General features: G+C 44.0%; 1 protein-coding gene across 1 annotated transcript in view; it reads left to right on the forward strand.

Annotated features, from left to right (window-relative positions):
- Window positions 1-4,343: 4,343 nt before the first annotated feature.
- The window catches only part of LOC132834891 (protein transport protein Sec24A-like), an 84,443-nt gene continuing 69,847 nt past the window's right edge, over window positions 4,344-18,939 (forward strand). Inside the window, exons 1-2 of the mRNA XM_060853973.1 lie at window positions 4,344-4,361; window positions 17,637-17,758. Of these exons, the coding sequence (XP_060709956.1) occupies window positions 17,698-17,758 (61 nt within the window). The 5' untranslated portion in view covers window positions 4,344-4,361; window positions 17,637-17,697. The remainder of the gene's footprint in view (window positions 4,362-17,636; window positions 17,759-18,939) is intronic.

Here is an 18,939-nt window from a genome sequence, read left to right on the forward strand (position 1 = left end):
TAAAGGAGAGAGAGAGAGAGAGAGAGGGGGAATGGGGATAAAGGAGAGAGAGAGAGGGGAATGGGGATAAAGGAGAGAGAGAGAGAGAGGGGGGAATGGGGATAAAGGAGAGAGAGAGAGGGGGAATGGGGATAAAGGAGAGAGAGAGAGAGAGAGGGGGGAATGGGGATAAAGGAGAGAGAGAGAGAGAGGAATGGGGATAAAGGAGAGAGAGAGAGAGAGAATGGGGATAAAGGAGAGAGAGAGAGGGGAATGGGGATAAAGGAGAGAGAGAGAGGGGAATGGGGATAAAGGAGAGAGAGAGAGAGTGGGGGAATGGGGATAATGGAGAGAGAGAGAGAGAGAATGGGGATAAAGGAGAGAGAGAGGGAATGGGGATAAAGGGGAGAGAGAGAGGGGGAGGAATGGGGATAAAGGAGAGAGAGAGAGGGGGAATGGGGATAAAGGAGAGAGAGAGGGGGAACGGGGATAAAGGAGAGAGAGAGAGGGGGGAATGGGGATAAAGGAGAGAGAGAGAGAGAGAATGTGGATAAAGGAGAGAATAGAGAGAGAGGGGGAGGAATGGGGATAATGGCGAGATAGTGGACTGGGGATAAAGGAGAGAGGGGATGGATATTAAAACGAGAGAGAGCAACATTGGCATTGGACCGAAAGGGGAAGAAAGAAAATAAAGTGAAAAACTACACAAGTAAAGAAGGTGAAAGAGGAATTTTGAAAAATGCAAGTCAGGGGAAAGAATCGGGAATCATAGACAGTTATGGTGCAGGACCAAGCAATTTTGCCCATTGTGACCTCTCCAGCTCTTGAGCTGATTTAGTGCCAATCTTCTGCTTTTTCCCTGTATTCTTGTCCATTAATTCTAAACCCATCCAACGCCCCTTGAATGTGTCGATTGAGACAGCCTCCACCACATTTCTGGGTAGCGCTTTCCACACCTTAACCATTGTCTGTGTGAAATGTTTTTTCTTACATTTTATTTGTTTGTTTTGCAAATGAGTTTAAATCTGTGCCCATTCATTCTTGTTTTTTTAACAAGTGTGAACAGTTTCTCTTATCAACTCCATCCATTCATCCCCTCATGATTTTGACAACCTGAATCAGATCTCCTCTCAGCCATCTCTCAAAGGAGAACAATTCCAACTGCTGAGGAACAGTGATATATTTCCAAGTCTCAGTGATGTGTGACTTGGAGAGGGGCTGCAGGAGTTTGTGTCCCTGTATATCTGCTGCCCTTGTTTCTCTAGGTGGTTGAAGTCACAGGGTTAGATAAATGTCCGTGGTGAATTGCTGTTGTGCATCTTGTAAATGGACACACTGCTGCTACTGTGTCTGTGGTAAGGGGAGCAATAAGTCTGGAAGACACAGGAACAGAAGTAGACCATTTGGCCCATCATGTCTGCTAATGAATGCCTTTACATTTTCCATTAGATAAGCTGACAAAACTGTTCAAAGTATTTTAGGTGTGGTTTAACTTGTGCCTTATAGAGTTTTAGTAACGCTTCTCAATTTTTAATACTTAATTCTCTTTAAAATGAAGGCTACCATTTAGTTTGCAGCTTGGTGCTGTCTTTCTCCATGTAAATAATCTTCGGCTCCTCGATTCCTTCCACCTCACATAACCTCACATTTTGCCGCATTACCTTCCATCGTCCAAGTATTCACCGAACCTATGTCCCTGTTGTAGACTTTTTATGTCATCTGTACTTACTTTCCTACTGATTTCATGTCATATGAAAACTTAGGTTTAGGTCAGTCATTTCCATCATTCAAATGATTAATATATTATGTCATTAATTGTGTTCCTAGCACTGATCTGCGGTATCTTATTGAATACGTTTTGAAAATATAAATATGTAGCATTGTTTGGTTTCTCTTTACCTATCCTATGTGTAACTCCTCAATAATTCTCACAAAGTTGTTAACCATGATTTCTCCTTCACAAAGCCACGCTGATTCTGTTTGTTTGTATTATGCGTTTTCAAATGCTCGGCTATTACAACCCCGATAATAGACTTAACATCTTTCATTTGAGGAAATGTTAAGCTTAAGCAGCTTATAGTTGTCCAATTCTTTCTGTTCTCCCTTTTTGAATAAGGCAAGTTTATAATCTTCTGTGACTTTTCCACAATGTAAAAATACTTGCAAGAGTATTATAGTGGATCCACTACTGCAGTAACTACTTCCTTTTATATCCTAGGATGCAACCCACCAGGATCGGGGGACTTATTGGCATTTAAATCCATTAGTTTCCTTCATACATTTTTCTCTAATGGTAGATATTGTATTTATTTCCTACCCCCCTTCCTTACCTTTGCTCTTTGATCATTTAGTACTTTTAACACCTTTGAATCCTCCCCGTTCCTCCAGACCAAAGGGATACCAAAGGCCTTGGCCCCAGCTATGCCTGCCCCTTTGTCAGATACATGCTACACTGGCACCATTCCCCACCTTTTCCTCCACTACATCAATGACTGTATGGGTGCCACCTTGTGCTCCCTTGAAGAGGTTGAACAGTTCATCGACTATCCGAACATCTTCCATCCTGACCTCAAGTTCACCTGGACCATCTCGGACACCTCCGTCCCCTACTTGGACCTTTCCATCTCCATGTCCACCAACCCACTCAACACAGACATCTACTTCATACCCACGGACTCCAACAGCTATAGGACTACACCTCCTCCCAACCTGCCTCCTGTAAAAACACTATCCCTTCCTCCCAATATCTCCGCCTCTGCCGTATCTGCTCCCAGGAGGACTAATTCCACTCTAGAATATCCCAGATGGCCTCTTTATTCAAGGACCACAATTTACCCTCTCACATGGTAACAATGCCCTCCAGCGCGTCTCCTCCACTTCCCACAACTCTGTCATTGAACCCCATCCCTCCAATTGCAACAAGGACAGAATCCCCTAGTCCTCACCTTCCACCCTACGAACCACCAGATTCAACGCATTCATCCTCCACCATTTCTGCCACCTACAAACAGACCCCACCACCACAGATATAATTCCACCCCCCCCACCTCTATCAGCATTCTGCACAGACCATTCCGTCCCTGACTCCCTTGTTAGGTCCTCGCCCCTCACCAACCCACCCTCCACTCCTGGCACCTTCTTGCCACCGCAAGAGGTGTAAAACCTGTGCCCACGCCTCTCCCCTCACCTCCATCCAAGGTCCCAAATGACCCTTCCACATCCAGCAGCGATTCTCCTGCACATCCAAACACCTCACCTACTGTGTCCGTTGCATTCAATGCGGTCTCCTCTACATCGGGGAGGCAGGATGTCCATTTGCGGAATGTTTCCGACATCTCTTGGACACACACTAAACAACCCACCACCTCCCTGTGGCTGAACATGCTAACTCCCCCTCCCATTCGGCAAGGGCATGGAAGTCTTCCACTACCAAATCCTAGTTACCTGACACCTGGAGGAAGAATGCCTCATCTTCCACCTTGGGACCCTCCAGCCACATGGGATCAATGTCGACTTCACCAGTTTCCTCATCTTCCTTCCCCACCATCTTATTCCCAGATCCAACCCTCCAATTCGGCGCTGCCCTCATGAACTGTGCTCCCTGTCCATCTTCCTTCCCACCTATCTGCTCCAACCTATCACCATCACCCCCTCCCCTACCTTTACCTACCTATCGCATTCTCAGCTACCTCCCCCCCGCCCCCTCTCCCACACACCCCTCCCTCCCTTACTCCCACTTATCTCTCAGTCCCCTTGGGCCACAAGCCTCATTGCTGATGAGGCGCTTATGCCTGAAACATAGACTCTCCTGCTCCTCAGATGCTGCCTGACTGGCTTTGCTTTTCTAGCACCACACTTTTTGACTAGTATATTTGGAATGCAAGTCTCCTCTACCATGAAGATTGGTGCAAAGTTTTTTGATTAACTCATCTGTGGTCCAATGGCTCAATGGTTAGCACTGCTACCTCACAGCACCAGGGACCCGGGTTCAATTCCCGCCTCTGGCGACTGTCTGTGTGGAATTTGCACATTCTCCCTGTGTCTGCGTGGGTTTCCTCCTACAATCCAAAGATGTGCAGGCTAGGTGAATTGGCCATGCTAAATTGCCCATAGTGTAGGTTATTAGTCAGGGGTAAATATAGGGGAATGGGTCTGGGTGGGTTACTCTTCAGAGGGTCGGTGTGGACTTGTTGGGCCAAACTATAGGGATTCTAATTCCAATTTCCTGTGGATATTGAAGGTTTAATTCTCTCATGGGATGTGGGTATCGTTTGGCAAGACCAGCAACCCCTTGAGCTGAATGGTTCGCAAGGCTATGTCAGAGGACAGTTAAGAGACAATGATGTTACTGAGAGTCTGGAGTCACACGTTGGCCAGATCGGGTAAGGCTAGAGGATTTCCTTCTCCAATAGGCTTTAGTGAGTTTTTCCCAACAATCAATGATAGTTCCATGGCTCCATTAACTTTATATTCCAGTTGTATGAATTGATTTGAAATTCCACCAGCTGCCACCATGGGATTTGAACCCATTTCTCCGGGGCGTTGGTCTGGATTCCCAGTCCAGTGACAATACCGTTTCACTAGCATTTGGCCCCGTGAATGTTGAGCCGCTGCTGCTTCACTCTGGATGGTGCTAGACTTCCTGAGCGTTGTTGGAGCTGCACGCGTCTGTCATACTCTTAATTCTGAGCCAGAAAAGTTTAGATTCAAGTTTCACTCTGGGGAGACCTGAGCATGTGAATCTGCGTGATACGCAGGGCAGCTCTGAGGGAGTACTGTACTGCTGTCACCTTTCAGGTACGATATTAAGCTGAGGCACTGCCTGCTCTCAAGTGATATTTTACATCCAAAAATGTAGCTTAGTATAAGATCTTGAGAAGTACTTTGTAAAACATATTGACATGAAAATTATGGCAAGTGCAATGAAAATTCAACTTGTCTTCATATAACATGCTCCACTCTAAGGTACCTCAGTTCAGTTATAATACCTTTTCATGCTTACAAGGTATATTGTCAGGCGTACTGCCAAGGGCAAAATGTTACAAATTGAAAATTGCAGCTAATGCGATAGAAATAAGATTTTCTCCATACTCTTAGGTGTCTTGACACAAAGTTGTAATTTTTCTAATGTGTGATTTGTGTAAGACATGCAGCTTGTAGGGTTCCCTGTTTCCTGGTGAGCAATGGTGAAAGGCCATAGAGAGCAACTTTAAAAATTGCACAACGCTGTTTGAAGGAGAGCTCTGACCTTTTATTTCTCTTTATCTAGCACAACAGAATCAATAGACGCAGTCTGCATTTCACTGTTAATTCAGTCACATCTACAGAAGCAATATTTCATTGGATGGATGTTCCATCGATGGAATGTACTGACTTGAGAGATGATGGAAGCTGAATTAAACTGAATGAAAGTTAGATTAGATTATCTACAGTGTAGAATCAGGCCCTTCAGCCCAACAAGTCCACACCGACCCTCCGAAGAGTAACCCACCCAGACCCATTTCCCTCTGACTAATGCAGCTCATACTATGGGCAGTTTAGCATGGCTAATTCACCTAACATGCACATCTTTGGACTGTGGGAGGAAACCAGAGCACCTATGCAGACAGGGAGGATGTGCAAACTCCACACAGACACTCACCGAAGTCTGAAATCGAACCTGGGTCTCTGGTGCTGTGAGGCAGCAGTGCTAACCACTGAGCCACAGTGCCAATTAAATTCAGGAAATAACATCGCAGGATACAATTCAAACGTAACTCGAGGCATAAAATGTGATAAGTGTAGGGAGATTGAAGGTAAAATCCAATCGGATTCACCCGCTTAGATTCAGATTTTATTGCCACATATACTGAAGTACAGGAGTACAGCACGCAGTGTCCACCAACACCCTTGAGCTGTTCAGGGACAGGTAGGTGCCACAGGGAGCGAAGTGTATTTTTTTCCCCCTCCAACTCCATTTTGATTTAATCCCTGCCCTCCCCTTTACTGTTTGATCACACAGTATTGCCCTTTGATGTGAAAGGCACTGCTTGTCACTGGCCACTCGGGTGTTTCTTTTCTTCCTGATGGTGGGAAAGAAAGGGAAAAAAAGGAAGAAAAGGAGTGTCAAAACAAAAGAAAAAAATGAAAATTTTTAAAAAGTGTATAATGTTGCCACACGCAGTGCCATCTAAGGTATAAAGGTACTGAGGTACAAAAAACTTAGGTACAAAGTAGAAAGAGAAACATTTAAAAAATTAAGTATTACCTTCATTGAATAAGTAGAAAAAAAATAAGGTGAGAGCTAACATTAAAGTTCTTCTTAATTTAAACTCGAAAAGCAGAGTACAGACTGGCACAGAGACCCGGTTTCGATTCCAACCTCGGGCGACTGTGTGGAGTTTGCACATTCTCCCTGTGTCTACATGCATTTCCTCAAGTTTTCTCCCACAGTCACAAAGATGTGCAGGTTAGGTGGATTGGCCATATACTTAGAGTCATAGAGATGTACAACAAGGAAACAGACCCTTCTGTCCAACTCGTCCATGCTGACCTGATATCGTAACCTAATCTAGTCCCATTTGCCATCATTTGGCCCATATCTCTCTAAACCCTTTCTATTCATATACCTATCCAGATCCTTTTAAATGTTGTAAATTGTATCAGCCTCCACCACTTCCTCTGGCAGATATTTCCATACACGCACCACCCTCTGCGTGAAAAGTTGCCCCTTAGGTCACTATTAAATTTTTCCCCTCTCATTGTAGACCTATGCCCTCTAGTTATAGACTCTCCACCGCAGGGAATAGACCTTGTCTATTTACCCTATCAATGCCCCTCATGATTATGTACACCTCTGTAAGGTCACCCTCAGCCTCCGACGCTCCAGAGAAACTAACCCCAGCCTGTTCAGCCTCTTCCTATAGCTCAAATCCTCCAACCCTGGCAACATCCTTCTAAATCTTTTCTGAACCCTTTCAAGTTTCACAACATCCTTCCGATCAAAGGGAGACCAGAATTGCACACAATATTCCAACAGTGGCCTAACCAATATCCTGTACAGCTGTAACATGACCTCCCAACTCCTCGACTCAATGGTCTGCTAAATAAAGGAAAACACACCAAACACCTTCTTCGCTATCCCAACCTACCTGCGACTCCATTTCCAAGGAACTGTGAACCTACACTTAAGGTCTGTTCAGCATCACTCCCTGGATCTTACCATGTAGTATATAAGTCCTTCTCTGATTTGCCTTTCCAAAGTGCAGCACCTCACATTTATCTAAACTCTATTTGCCATTCCTCAGCCCATTGGCCCATCTGATCAAGATTCTGTTGTACTCTGAGTTAACCTTCTTTGCTGTCTGCTACACCTCCAATGTTGATGTCATCTGCAAACTTACTAACTACACCCCCTATGTTCACATCCAAATCATTTATATAAATAATGAAAAGCAGTGGACCCAGCACTGATCCTTGTGGCACACCACTAGTCACAGGCCTCCAGTCTAAAAAACAACCCTCCACCACCACCCTCTGTCTTCTACCTTAGAGCCAGTTCTGTACCCAAATGGCCAGTTCTCCCATTATTCCATGAGTTCCAGCCTCCCATGGGGAACCTTGCTGAATGCCTTACTGAAGTCCATATAGATCATGTCCACTGCTCTGCCCTCACAAATCCTCTTTGTTACTTCTTCAAACAACGCAATCATTTTTGTGAGACATGATTTCCCACGCACAAAGCCATGTTGACCGTCCCCAATCAGTCCTTGTCTTTGAAGAGTTGACAAGTAGGTTAGACTAGGGAAACCCAGTGGATGTGGTCTATCTAGACTTCCAAAAGGCCTTTGATAAGATGTCACACGGGAAGCTGCTGAGCAAGGTGAGGGCCCATGATGTTCAAAGTGAGCTACTGGCATGGATTGAGGATTGGCTGTCTGACAGAAGGCAGAGAGTTGGGATAAGAAGTTCTTTTTCGGAATGGCAGCCGGTGATAAGTGGTGTCCCACAGGGTTCAGTGTTGGGGCCGCAGCTGTTCACGATATATATTAATGATCTGGATGAAGGGACTGGGGGCATTCTAGCAAAGTTTGCCAATGATACGAAGATAGGTGGACAGGCAGGTAGTACTGAGGAAGTGGGGAGGCTGCAGAAGGATCTAGACAGTTTGGGAGCGTGGTCCAGGAAATGGCTGATGAAGTTCAATGTGAGCAAATGAGAGGTCTTGCATTTTGGAAAAAAGAATACAAGCATGGACTACTTTCTAAACAGTGAGAAAATTCATAAAGCCAAAGTACAAAAGGATCTGGGAGTGCTAGTCGAGGATTCTCTAAAGGTAAACATGCAGGTTGAATCCGTGATTAAGAAAGCGAACGCAATGTTGTCATTTATCTCAAGAGGGTTGGAATATAAAAGCACCGTTGTGCTACTGAGACTTTATAAAGCTCTGGTTAGGCCACATTTGGAGTACTGTGTCCAGGTTTGGTCCCCACACCTCAGGAAGGACATGCTGGCAGTGGAGTGTGTCCAGTGGAGATTCACACGGATGATCCCTGGAATGGTAGGTCTAAGATACAAGAAACGGCTGAGGATCCTGGGATTGTACTCATTGGAGTTTAGAAGGTTAAGGGGAGAACTAATAGAAACTTACAAGATAATACATGGCTTGGAAAGGGTGGACGCTGAGAAATTGTTTCCATTAGGAGAGGAGACTAGGACCTGTGGGCACAGCCTTAAAATTAGAAGGGGTCAATTCAGAACAGAAATGCGGAGACATTTCTTCAGCCAGAGAGTGGTGGGCCTGTGGAATTCATTGCCACGGAGTGCAGTGGAGGCCAGGACGCTAAATGTCTTCAAGGCAGAGATTGATAAATTCTTGATGTCACAAGGAATTAAAGGCTAAGGGGAGAATGTGGGTAAGTGGAGTTGAAATGCCTGGCAGAGTGGATTCAATGGGCCGAATGGCCTTACTTCCACTCCTATGTCTTATGGTCTTTCCCTCAGGATTCCCTCCAACAACTTGCCCACCACCGACGTCATGCTCACTGGCCTATAGTTCACTGGCTTGTCCTTACCACTTTTATTAAATAGTGGCATCACGTTAGCCAACCTCCAATCTCTGGCACCTCACCTGTGACTATCAATGATACAAATATCTCAGCAAGAGGCCCAGCAATCACTTCCCTCGCTTCCCACAGAGTTCTCAAGTACACCTGATCAGGTCCTGGGGATTTATCCACTTTTATGCATTTTAAGACATCCAGCACCTCCTTCTCTGTAATATGGATGTTTTTAAATGTGTCTATTTTCCCACATTTTGTGTCTTTCATGTCCTTCACTGTAAACACTGATGCAAAATGGTTATTTAGTATCTCCCCCATTTCCTGTGGTTCCACACAAAGGCTGCCTTGCTGATCTTTGAGGGGCTCTATTCTCTCTCTCTAGTTATCCTTTTGTCTTTAATATATTTATAAAATCCCTTTGGATTCTCCTCAAACCCATTTGCCAAAGCAATCTCATGTCCCCTTTTTGCCCTCCTGATTTCCCTCTTGAGTATACTCCTACTGCTTTTATACTCTTATAAGGATTCACTTGAGTTCGGCTGCCTATACATGACGTATGCTTCCTTCTTTTTCTCAACCAAAACCTCAATTACTTTAGACAAGCAGCATTGCTTACACCTACCAGCCTTGCCTTTCACCTTAACAGGAAAATACTATCTCTTGTTATCTCATTTCTGAAGGCTTCCCACTTTCCAGCCGTCCCTTTAACCGCAAATGTTTGCCCCCAATCAGCTTTTGAAAGTTCTTGCCTAATACTGTCAAAACTGGCTTTTCTCCAAATTAGAACTTCAACTTTTAGATCTATCCTTTTCCATTATTGTTTTAAAATGAATAGAATTATGGTCGCTGGCCTCAAAGTGCTCCCCCACTGACACCTCAGTCACCTGCCCTGCCTTATTTCCCAAGAGTAGGTCAGGTTTTTGCACCTTCTCTAGTAGGTACATCCACATACTGAATCAGAAAATTGTCTTGTGCACACTTAACCCTCTCCATCTAAACCCTTAACACTATGGCAGTCCCAGTCTATGTTTGGGAGGTTAAATTCCTCCCCCATAACCACCCTATTGTTCTTGCAGATAATCGACTTACAAGTTTGTTTCTCAATTCCCTTTTAACTATTAAGGGGTCTATAATACAATACCAATAAAATCTGATTGAAGATTTGTAGCTCGGGTATCCGTTGTTGTGGTTCTGCTCGCCGAGCTGGAAGTTTTTGCTGCAAACGTTTCGTTCCCTGGCTAGGGAACATCATCAGTGCGGTGGGAGCCTCGTGTGAAGCGCTGCTTTGATGTTTCTTCCGGTATTTATAGTGGTTTGTTCTTGCCGCTTCCGGGTGTCAGTTTCAGCTGCAGTGATTTGTATCTGGGGTCCAGGTCGATGTGTCTGTTGATGGATGTTCTTGCCGTTTCCGGGTGTCAGTTTCAGTTGTAGTGGTTTGTATATGGTGTCCAGGTCAATGTGTCTATTGATGGAGTTTGGGGATGAATGCCATGCTTCTAGGAATTCTCTGGCTGTTCTCTGTCTGGCTTGTCCTATGATAGTGGTGTTTTCCCAGTCAAATTCATGTTGCTGGTTGTCTGAGTGTATGGCTACTAGAGATAGCTGGTCGTGTCGTTTTGTGGCTAGCTGATGTTCGTGGATGCGGATTGTTAGCTGTCTTCCTGTTTGTCCTATATAGTGTTTTGTGCAGTCCTTGCATGGTATTTTGTAAACTACGTTAGTTTGGCTCATGCTGGGTATTGGGTCCTTTGTTCTAGTGAGTTGTTGTCTGAGCGTGGATGTTAGCTTGTGTGCTGTTATGATTCCTAAGGGTCGCAGTAGTCTGGCTGTCAGTTCTGAGACACTCCTGACGTATGGTAGAGTGGCTAGTCCTTTTGGTTGTGGCATGTCCTCGTTCCGTGGTCTATCTCTTAGGCATCTGGTGATAAAGTTGCGTGGGTATCCGTTTTTGGCGAATACCTTGTATAGATGTTCCTCTTCCTCTTTTCGCAGTTCTGGTGTACTGCAGTGTGTTGTGGCCCTTTTGAATAGTGTCCTGATGCAGCTTCGTTTGTGCCACACTCACAGGAATCCGATTCACACGAGAAGAGGAAAAGGATAGCCAACTCCCATTCCTAGACGTGTTAGTAGAGAGAACACCCAACTGAGAATTCACCACAAGGATACACAGGAAACCAACACACAGACCAAGTCTTAAACTATGAAAGTAACCACCCCAACACACACAAACGAAGCTGCATCAGGACACTATTCAAAAGGGCCACAACACACTGCAGTACACCAGAACTGCGAAAAGAGGAAGAGGAACATCTATACAAGGTATTCGCCAAAAACGGATACCCACGCAACTTTATCACCAGATGCCTAAGAGATAGACCACGGAACGAGGACATGCCACAACCAAAAGGACTAGCCACTCTACCATACGTCAGGAGTGTCTCAGAACTGACAGCCAGACTACTGCGACCCTTAGGAATCATAACAGCACACAAGCCAACATCCACGCTCAGACAACAACTCACTAGAACAAAGGACCCAATACCCAGCATGAGCCAAACTAACGTAGTTTACAAAATACCATGCAAGGACTGCACAAAACACTATATAGGACAAACAGGAAGACAGCTAACAATCCGCATCCACGAACATCAGCTAGCCACAAAACGACAAGACCAGCTATCTCTAGTAGCCATACACTCAGACAACCAGCAACATGAATTTGACTGGGAAAACACCACTATCATAGGACAAGCCAGACAGAGAACAGCCAGAGAATTCCTAGAAGCATGGCATTCATCCCCAAACTCCATCAATAGACACATTGACCTGGACACCATATACAAACCACTACAACTGAAACTGACACCCGGAAACGGCAAGAACATCCATCAACAGACACATCGACCTGGACCCCAGATACAAATCACTGCAGCTGAAACTGACACCCGGAAGCGGCAAGAACAAACCACTATAAATACCGGAAGAAACATCAAAGCAGCGCTTCACACGAGGCTCCCACCGCACTGATGATGTTCCCTAGCCAGGGAACGAAACGTTTGCAGCAAAAACTTCCAGCTCGGCGAGCAGAACCACAACAACAATCCCAATAAGATGATCATCCCTTTCCTATTCTCAGTTCCACCCAAATAACTTCCCTGGATGTATTCCAAGGAATATTCTCCCTCATTACAGCTATAATACTATTCCTTATCAAAAATGCCACCCCCCCCTCTTCTCTTGCTTTCTATTCCTTCCTTTGTGTACTGGAACATTAAGCTGCCAGTCCTGTCCATCCCTGAGCTGCGTTTCTGTAATTGCTATGATATTCCAGTCCCACGTTCCTAACCATGCCCTGAGTTCATCTGCTTTCCCTGTTAGGCCTCTTGCATTGAAGTGCAGTTTAATTTATCAGTCCTGTCTTGTTCCTGCCTGCCCTGACTGTTTGTCTTGCTCATTTTCCCAATTGTACTAGTCTCAGATTAATCTCTTTCCTCACTATCTCCCTGGGTCCACCAACACCAACACCCCCCAGCCTTACCAGTTTAAATCCTCCTGGGCAGCTCTAAGAAACCTCCCTGCCAGTATATTAGTCCCCTTCTCATTCCTTCTTGTACAGGTCACTTCTACCCCAAAAGAGATTCCAATGACCCAAAAATGTGAATCCTTCTCCCCATTCCTCAGCCATGTATTTATCTGTTCTATCCTCCTATTCCTACTCTCACTAGCATGTAGCATCAGGAGTAATCCAGGTATTACTACCCTCAAGGACCTCCTTTTTAAATTCCTGCCTAACTTTCTGTATTCTCCCTTCAGAATCTCATCCTTTTTCCTTCCGATGTCATTAGTTCCAATGTGTACAAAGATCTCCTGCTGGTCCCTCTCCCCTTTGATAACATTCTGCACCCTAGCTGGGATATACTTGATCCTGGTACCAGGGACGCAACACACCATTCTGATTTTTCGCTGCTGGCTGCAGAAATATTTGTCTGTGCCTCGGACTAGAGAGTTTCCTAACACGCTTGGAACCTGATGTGCCCCTCATTACATTAGACCCATTTTTGGTACCAGACATTTGTCCATCAAGTGCATACCAGGAGAAAGTGAGGCCTGCAGATGCTGGAGATCAGAGTCGAGAGTGTGGTGCTTGGAGAGCACAGCAGGTCTGGCAGCATCCGAGGAGCAGGAGAGTCGACGTTTCAGGCATAAGCCCTTCATCAGGAAGTGCATACACCCCTCTTTGATTACCATAGGTCAGCAGAACAGAGTGGTCCATCTGTAACTGGCTCTCTGGTACAGTTATACCATTTAAGCTTCAGCAAAATGACAAACAGAGGGACAGGTTTGTGGTCCACCCCAGTCCTTCATGATGTTTTCCAGACTCTTCTTCCTTCTTGAGACTTTTCACAATGGATACTGTGTTCAAGTAACATGTCCAAGCGACCGATTGTGTTAGGAAACTCTCTAGTCCAAGGCGCAGACAGATATTTATGCAGCCAGCAGCGAAAAATCAGAATGGTGTGTTGCGTCCCTGGTACCAGGATCAAGTATATCCCAGGGAGGGTGCAGAATGTTATCAATTAATTGGATACATGCCTATCACTTCAGTATTTCCTTTCTCATTAAAGGAAATACAAAAAAATTGATTTTTGATCAGTTCCAATGAAGTCATGTGGTTACACCTCATATTACAATTCTTTAGCTAACGAGTTGTGTCTTAATGAGTTCTGTCTGAAAGTGGTTTGAATCTTTTCCTTTAATGCTTTTCTGTAACTAATTTGGATCTATAATTATTGATTAAACAACTAATTAGTGTGAGATGTACCTTTCTATGTCTTATGTGTCAGCTGCACCCTTGAGATGCTATTGTTATCAAATGTGAATTATTATCTATGTCTTTACAGAGCTGCTATTGTTCTACTATATTAATCAAATGTTAGATGTTATTATCTATGTCTTACACACATTCAGCAATCTTGAAATGTTACTGTCAGCTTTGTTCTGCTGCATTAGCCATGGGCAGCTGTCGGCCATTTTGTCTGCTCAGTTATGGGCAGCTCTAACAGTCAAGCTGTGACCAGAGTAAATGCAAAAACATTTGTGACATGTGAGCAATCAATTTAGCTGAAAAAGGTTGGTGTGCCATGGAATTATTTGTCACACTGTCTTGAGGGTGGTGAGGGATGAATAATAAATGCTGAGCTTGCTGGCAATGCTACATCCTCTGAATGTTTACTAAAAGTTTATGAAGAGGTGACTTTGGATCCATGACTCTCAAAAGCCTTCATCACATAGCTTTCCTTCACTTGTGCATGCTGTAGATTAATGAGATGGAAGTTGATACCTCTGACTAGTCAACAGCTTCATTACAGTTGTATCGTGTGATTAAGGAATTGACGTATGTCATGAGTCAGTACTTTCTATGTCACAGGGTTTAGAGGGATATGGACCAAACACAGGCACATGGGACCAGTTTAGTTTGGGAAACTCGGTCAGCATGGATGAGTTAGACTGAAGGGTCCTTTTCTGTGGTGTATTACTCTATTTAAAATTCTATGCAACAACTTAGTTCTGCTAACACACCACTGACCTGAAAGTCAGTTGAAATTGCAAAGTCGAGTAACTTTGGCATTATGATGCATTGCCATTCTGTTGTCACATGGTCACAAGTGACCAATGAGCATTGGTCCAACGACTGATGAGAACTTTCACTCACATTGTTCCATGGAGCAAAGGTACAGCCAATGAGCAGCAGCTCACAACCAGTTGCCAGGCGCCAATGAGCCAATACAATATCAAATAAAGTCTGCTGAATGCCCGTTTCTCACCTATCCAAACTCTGTAAGCACTGGTACTGAACCCTAGCAAACAAGGAATATTCAGGTGCGTCCTGTACATAGCAGCAACCAATAAGATAGCTGAAAAGCAAAACAATTTGGAGAGTCATCACCAAGTCGCAAGATCTCTATCAGCCAACAAGATTGTTGGAATGCAAAACCAACATTTGAAAATTTGGCATTATTATTATTGGCCATTGAGAATAATGTCTAAGAGGTTTACATGACAATTTTTATATTTTTGTTTTAGATGTTTTATATAAAAGGTAAAGTCACCATAGTCCCACTCTCATGAGAGAGAGAGAATGAGTCATGGTTTAACCTGAGGGTCACGATGCCTTGGGTCAGCGGTGAGGATGAGAAAGAGAGTAACCCTCAGCTGGTGTGGGAATTGAACCCACGCTGTTGGTATCTAGCATTACTTGATAGTTTGTTGGTGGAACTCCCAGAAAGGGATCCTCTTTCAACATTTGGTCCTCAGAGGCTTGTAGGAATGCGGCAAGAGATTTTTACAGTCAGTTTGAAAATTCTTTTCATACATAGTTGGAGATTTCAGAGGTAGAAAGCATTATACCAGAGGCTTTTCACATTTCTACAACAAGCCAAACAATTCATGATGCACATTTTAAACTATATCCTTCAAATCCCAGGAGATAATATAAGTTATGTTCATCTGTAATCAGAGAGAACATGTTCTGCTTTGGATTAAAAAAAAACATATAAAAAACAGAAGTTCATTCATACTCAACTGAGAGAAACAAAAAGCTATTTTCTAATTACCACGGTTATTTTTGTCAGTTATAGAACCATAGGGTCAGAAGATTATAGAGTTTCACAGCATGGAAACAGGCCCTTCAATCCAACTTGTCCATACTGATCAGATATTCCAATCTGACCTAAACCCCTTTGTCAGCACTTGGCCCATATCCCTCTAAACCCTTCCTATTCATTTACCCATCTGGATGCCTTTTTAAAGTTATAATTGTACCAGCCTCCACCATTTCATCTGGCAGCTCATTCCATAAACGCACCACCCTCTGCATGAAATAACTATCCCTCAGGTCCTCTTTAAACCTTTTCCCTCTCATCTTAATACAATGCCCTCTAGTTTTGAACACTCCCATCCCTGGGGAAAAGACCTTGGCTATTCATCCTATCCGTGCCCCTCATGATTTTATAAACCTCTGTAAGGTCACCCCTCAGCCTCTGTCACTCCAGGGAAAATAACCCCAGTCTATTCAGCCTCTCCTTATAGCTCAAACCCTGCAATCCTAGCAATATCCTTGTAAATCTTTCCTGCACCCTCACAATTTTAGTAATGTCCTTCTTATAGCAGGAAGACCAGAACTGAATACAGAATTTCAAAAGTGGACTCACTAATGACCTGTAAAGCAGCAATATACAATCCCATCTCCTATACTTGTGTGTTTTGTTTCATTTGGTAATTTTTTTGGGTTATATTCACACCTTGTTATTTTTAAATGCACTAGTCTTTTGTTCCCAAATGTTAGTCATCTTTTAGTTTCAGTCTGGAGAAAATGCTGTCAAATAAGTCCCAGCAGGTGTTCCCCTCTCCTGTCACGGAGTACATATTGGGGCAGGATGTACAACTGACTGCTCATTTACTATCGCTAACTTGTGCTGCCTACCAGGATGAATATCTCCATTTTCAAGGTGGTAAGAACAATGACTGCAGATGCTGTGGGCAGCACGGTGGCACAGTGGTTAGCACTGCTGCCTCACAGCGCTAGAGACCCAGGTTCAATTCCCGACTCAGGTGACTGTCTGTGTGGAGTTTGCACATTCTCCCTGTGTCTGTGTGGGTTTCCTCCGGGTGCTCCGGTTTCCTCCACAGTCCAAAGATGTGCAGGTCAGGTGAATTGGCCATGCTAAACTGCCCGTAGTGTTAGGTGTAGAGATATGGGCGGGTTGGTGTGGACTTGTTGGGCCAAAGGGCCTGTTTCCACACTGTAAATAATCTAATCAAAAAACCAGATTCGCTGTTCGTTGGATGCTGCCTGAACTGCTGTACCTCCATTTTCAGTCACTCCTTTCAACTGCTGACCCTTTCCACAATTTGGAAGTTATCCAGTGTGTATTTTAATGTTGGCCTCTCCTCCTCATCTTAATTATTAGCTTTGTTATTTTTAAACTCTAACTTAAATTGCTTAAGCAAAATACAATAATCTATTTAATGCACTTTCCTCATTTTGGATGGTAACATTCTCAGAATAAGACTGAGAGTACACGATTTGTCAGATAAAAACGAATGTAGGTGTAAGGCCAGAACAAGCAAATAAATGAAAATATGAATTACGTTTTTTTAATATGCATGAGAAGTGGAGAATCAAAGACACTCAAATCACAATACACACTGTCTCTGAACAAAAGAGCAATCCTGTCATTTCAAGCTTCATCTGAATTTGTTTCAAATCAAAACCCAATGGAAGAGAGTGCATTGTTGGATTGTTACGCAGAGTCAATACATAATACACAGAATGCCCTTAGCTCTACTCCAGGTTAAAACTGACAATGAGATAATCAACATATCCTTTCCCTGAAACATTAAACCTCTGCAGCAACAATGGAGTTGGGAGGGTGTGGGGGGTGAGGGGGGGGGGAGGTGGTTAGCTGGCATAGCACAGTACGCAGCCACTGTAGGCACTAACTGAAGCTGTTCATCGCCAAGGGGCGTAGCTTGCATGATTTGAAAAGGGGACAGTGGGTGGAGTTAATCGCCCTGTATATCAAAACACTCAGGAGCATTTGACAACTTTTGCAGATCCGAGACCCTGGAACAAAGAGGATGGTTGGTGCAGAATGTTGAGATTCACCCAGTTACGATGCCAGGTTTTTTCAAACCCAATAAACAGTTAAAGAGGAAAGTCCACCCTGTGCCCTCAGGTAAGTGGCTATTGAGATGTTCTTAGCTCATTATAGTCTATAACAAAGTGTTGCTATAATTTATTGTACAGAACATAATGCCACTTTGGTGATATCAGTTGTAACTAATGTAGAAAGAGGGGCCAAGGCTCATATAAAGAGTCAACCATTTAGGACTCACATGTGGAGGAAGTTCCACACTCTAAGGGGTTGTGAGTTGTTGGAATTTAGAGCTGTACGCGGTCACTCACTGCCAATTTCAAGACAGCTTCTGTTGGATTTTGGGCATGAAAGAGATTAAGGGATGTTGGAATAGGACTGGAGGATATAGTTGTGGGAGATCAGTCATCATTATTGAAGGCTTGAGGGACTGAATTGCCAATTCCTGGTCTTATTTCCTGTCTAACACTCCAGCCTGTCATCTTTTTCCACTCGGGAAATTGTATCAGCAGATCTGAATTGGGAATCAGAAATAGAAATTACAGCAATTACATGTTTGCTATTACCAGTTCCTTTCTTAATCTAGAGAATTAATAAACATGGGGTGCTTTCTCTACTACCTTCATTTTATTGTTTACGATGTGTAAGATTTTCAAGTGCAAAAAATTTATTTTCTTTATTCATTCATGGGATGTGGCCATCACTGGCTGGGCTGGGCAGCATGGTGGCTCAGTGGTTAGCACTGCTGTCTCACAGCGCCAGGGAGCTGGGTTCAAATTCCATCTTGGGCGACTGTCTGTGTGGAGTTTGCACGTTCTGCCCGTGTCTGCGTGGGTTTCCTCCCACAATCCAAAAGATGTGCAGGCCAGGTGAATCGGCCATGCTAAATTGCCCAAAGTGTTAGGTGCATTAGTCAGGGTTAAATATAGGAGATGGGAATGGGTCTGAGTGGGTTACTCTTTGGGGGGCATCAGTATGGACTTGTTGGGCTGAAGGGCCTGTTTCCATACTGTAAGGAATCTAATCTAGTTTATTGCCTATCCCTGGTTGCCTTGAGAAAGTAGGGGTGAGCTGCCTTCTCGAACCACTGCAGTCCATGTGCTGTAGATAGACCCCAATGGTATTAGGGAGGGATTGCCAGAATTCTGATCCAGCGTTACTGAAGAAATGGCAATATCTTTCTGTTGCAGTCTAGCCATGTGAGAAACAAAACTCATACTGGACATGTTAGCAGATTTTCCCACAGGTATTACTTGTGGGAT

This window comes from Hemiscyllium ocellatum, chromosome 43 (assembly GCF_020745735.1).
Source record: "Hemiscyllium ocellatum isolate sHemOce1 chromosome 43, sHemOce1.pat.X.cur, whole genome shotgun sequence".
NCBI classification, from domain to species: domain Eukaryota; kingdom Metazoa; phylum Chordata; class Chondrichthyes; order Orectolobiformes; family Hemiscylliidae; genus Hemiscyllium; species Hemiscyllium ocellatum.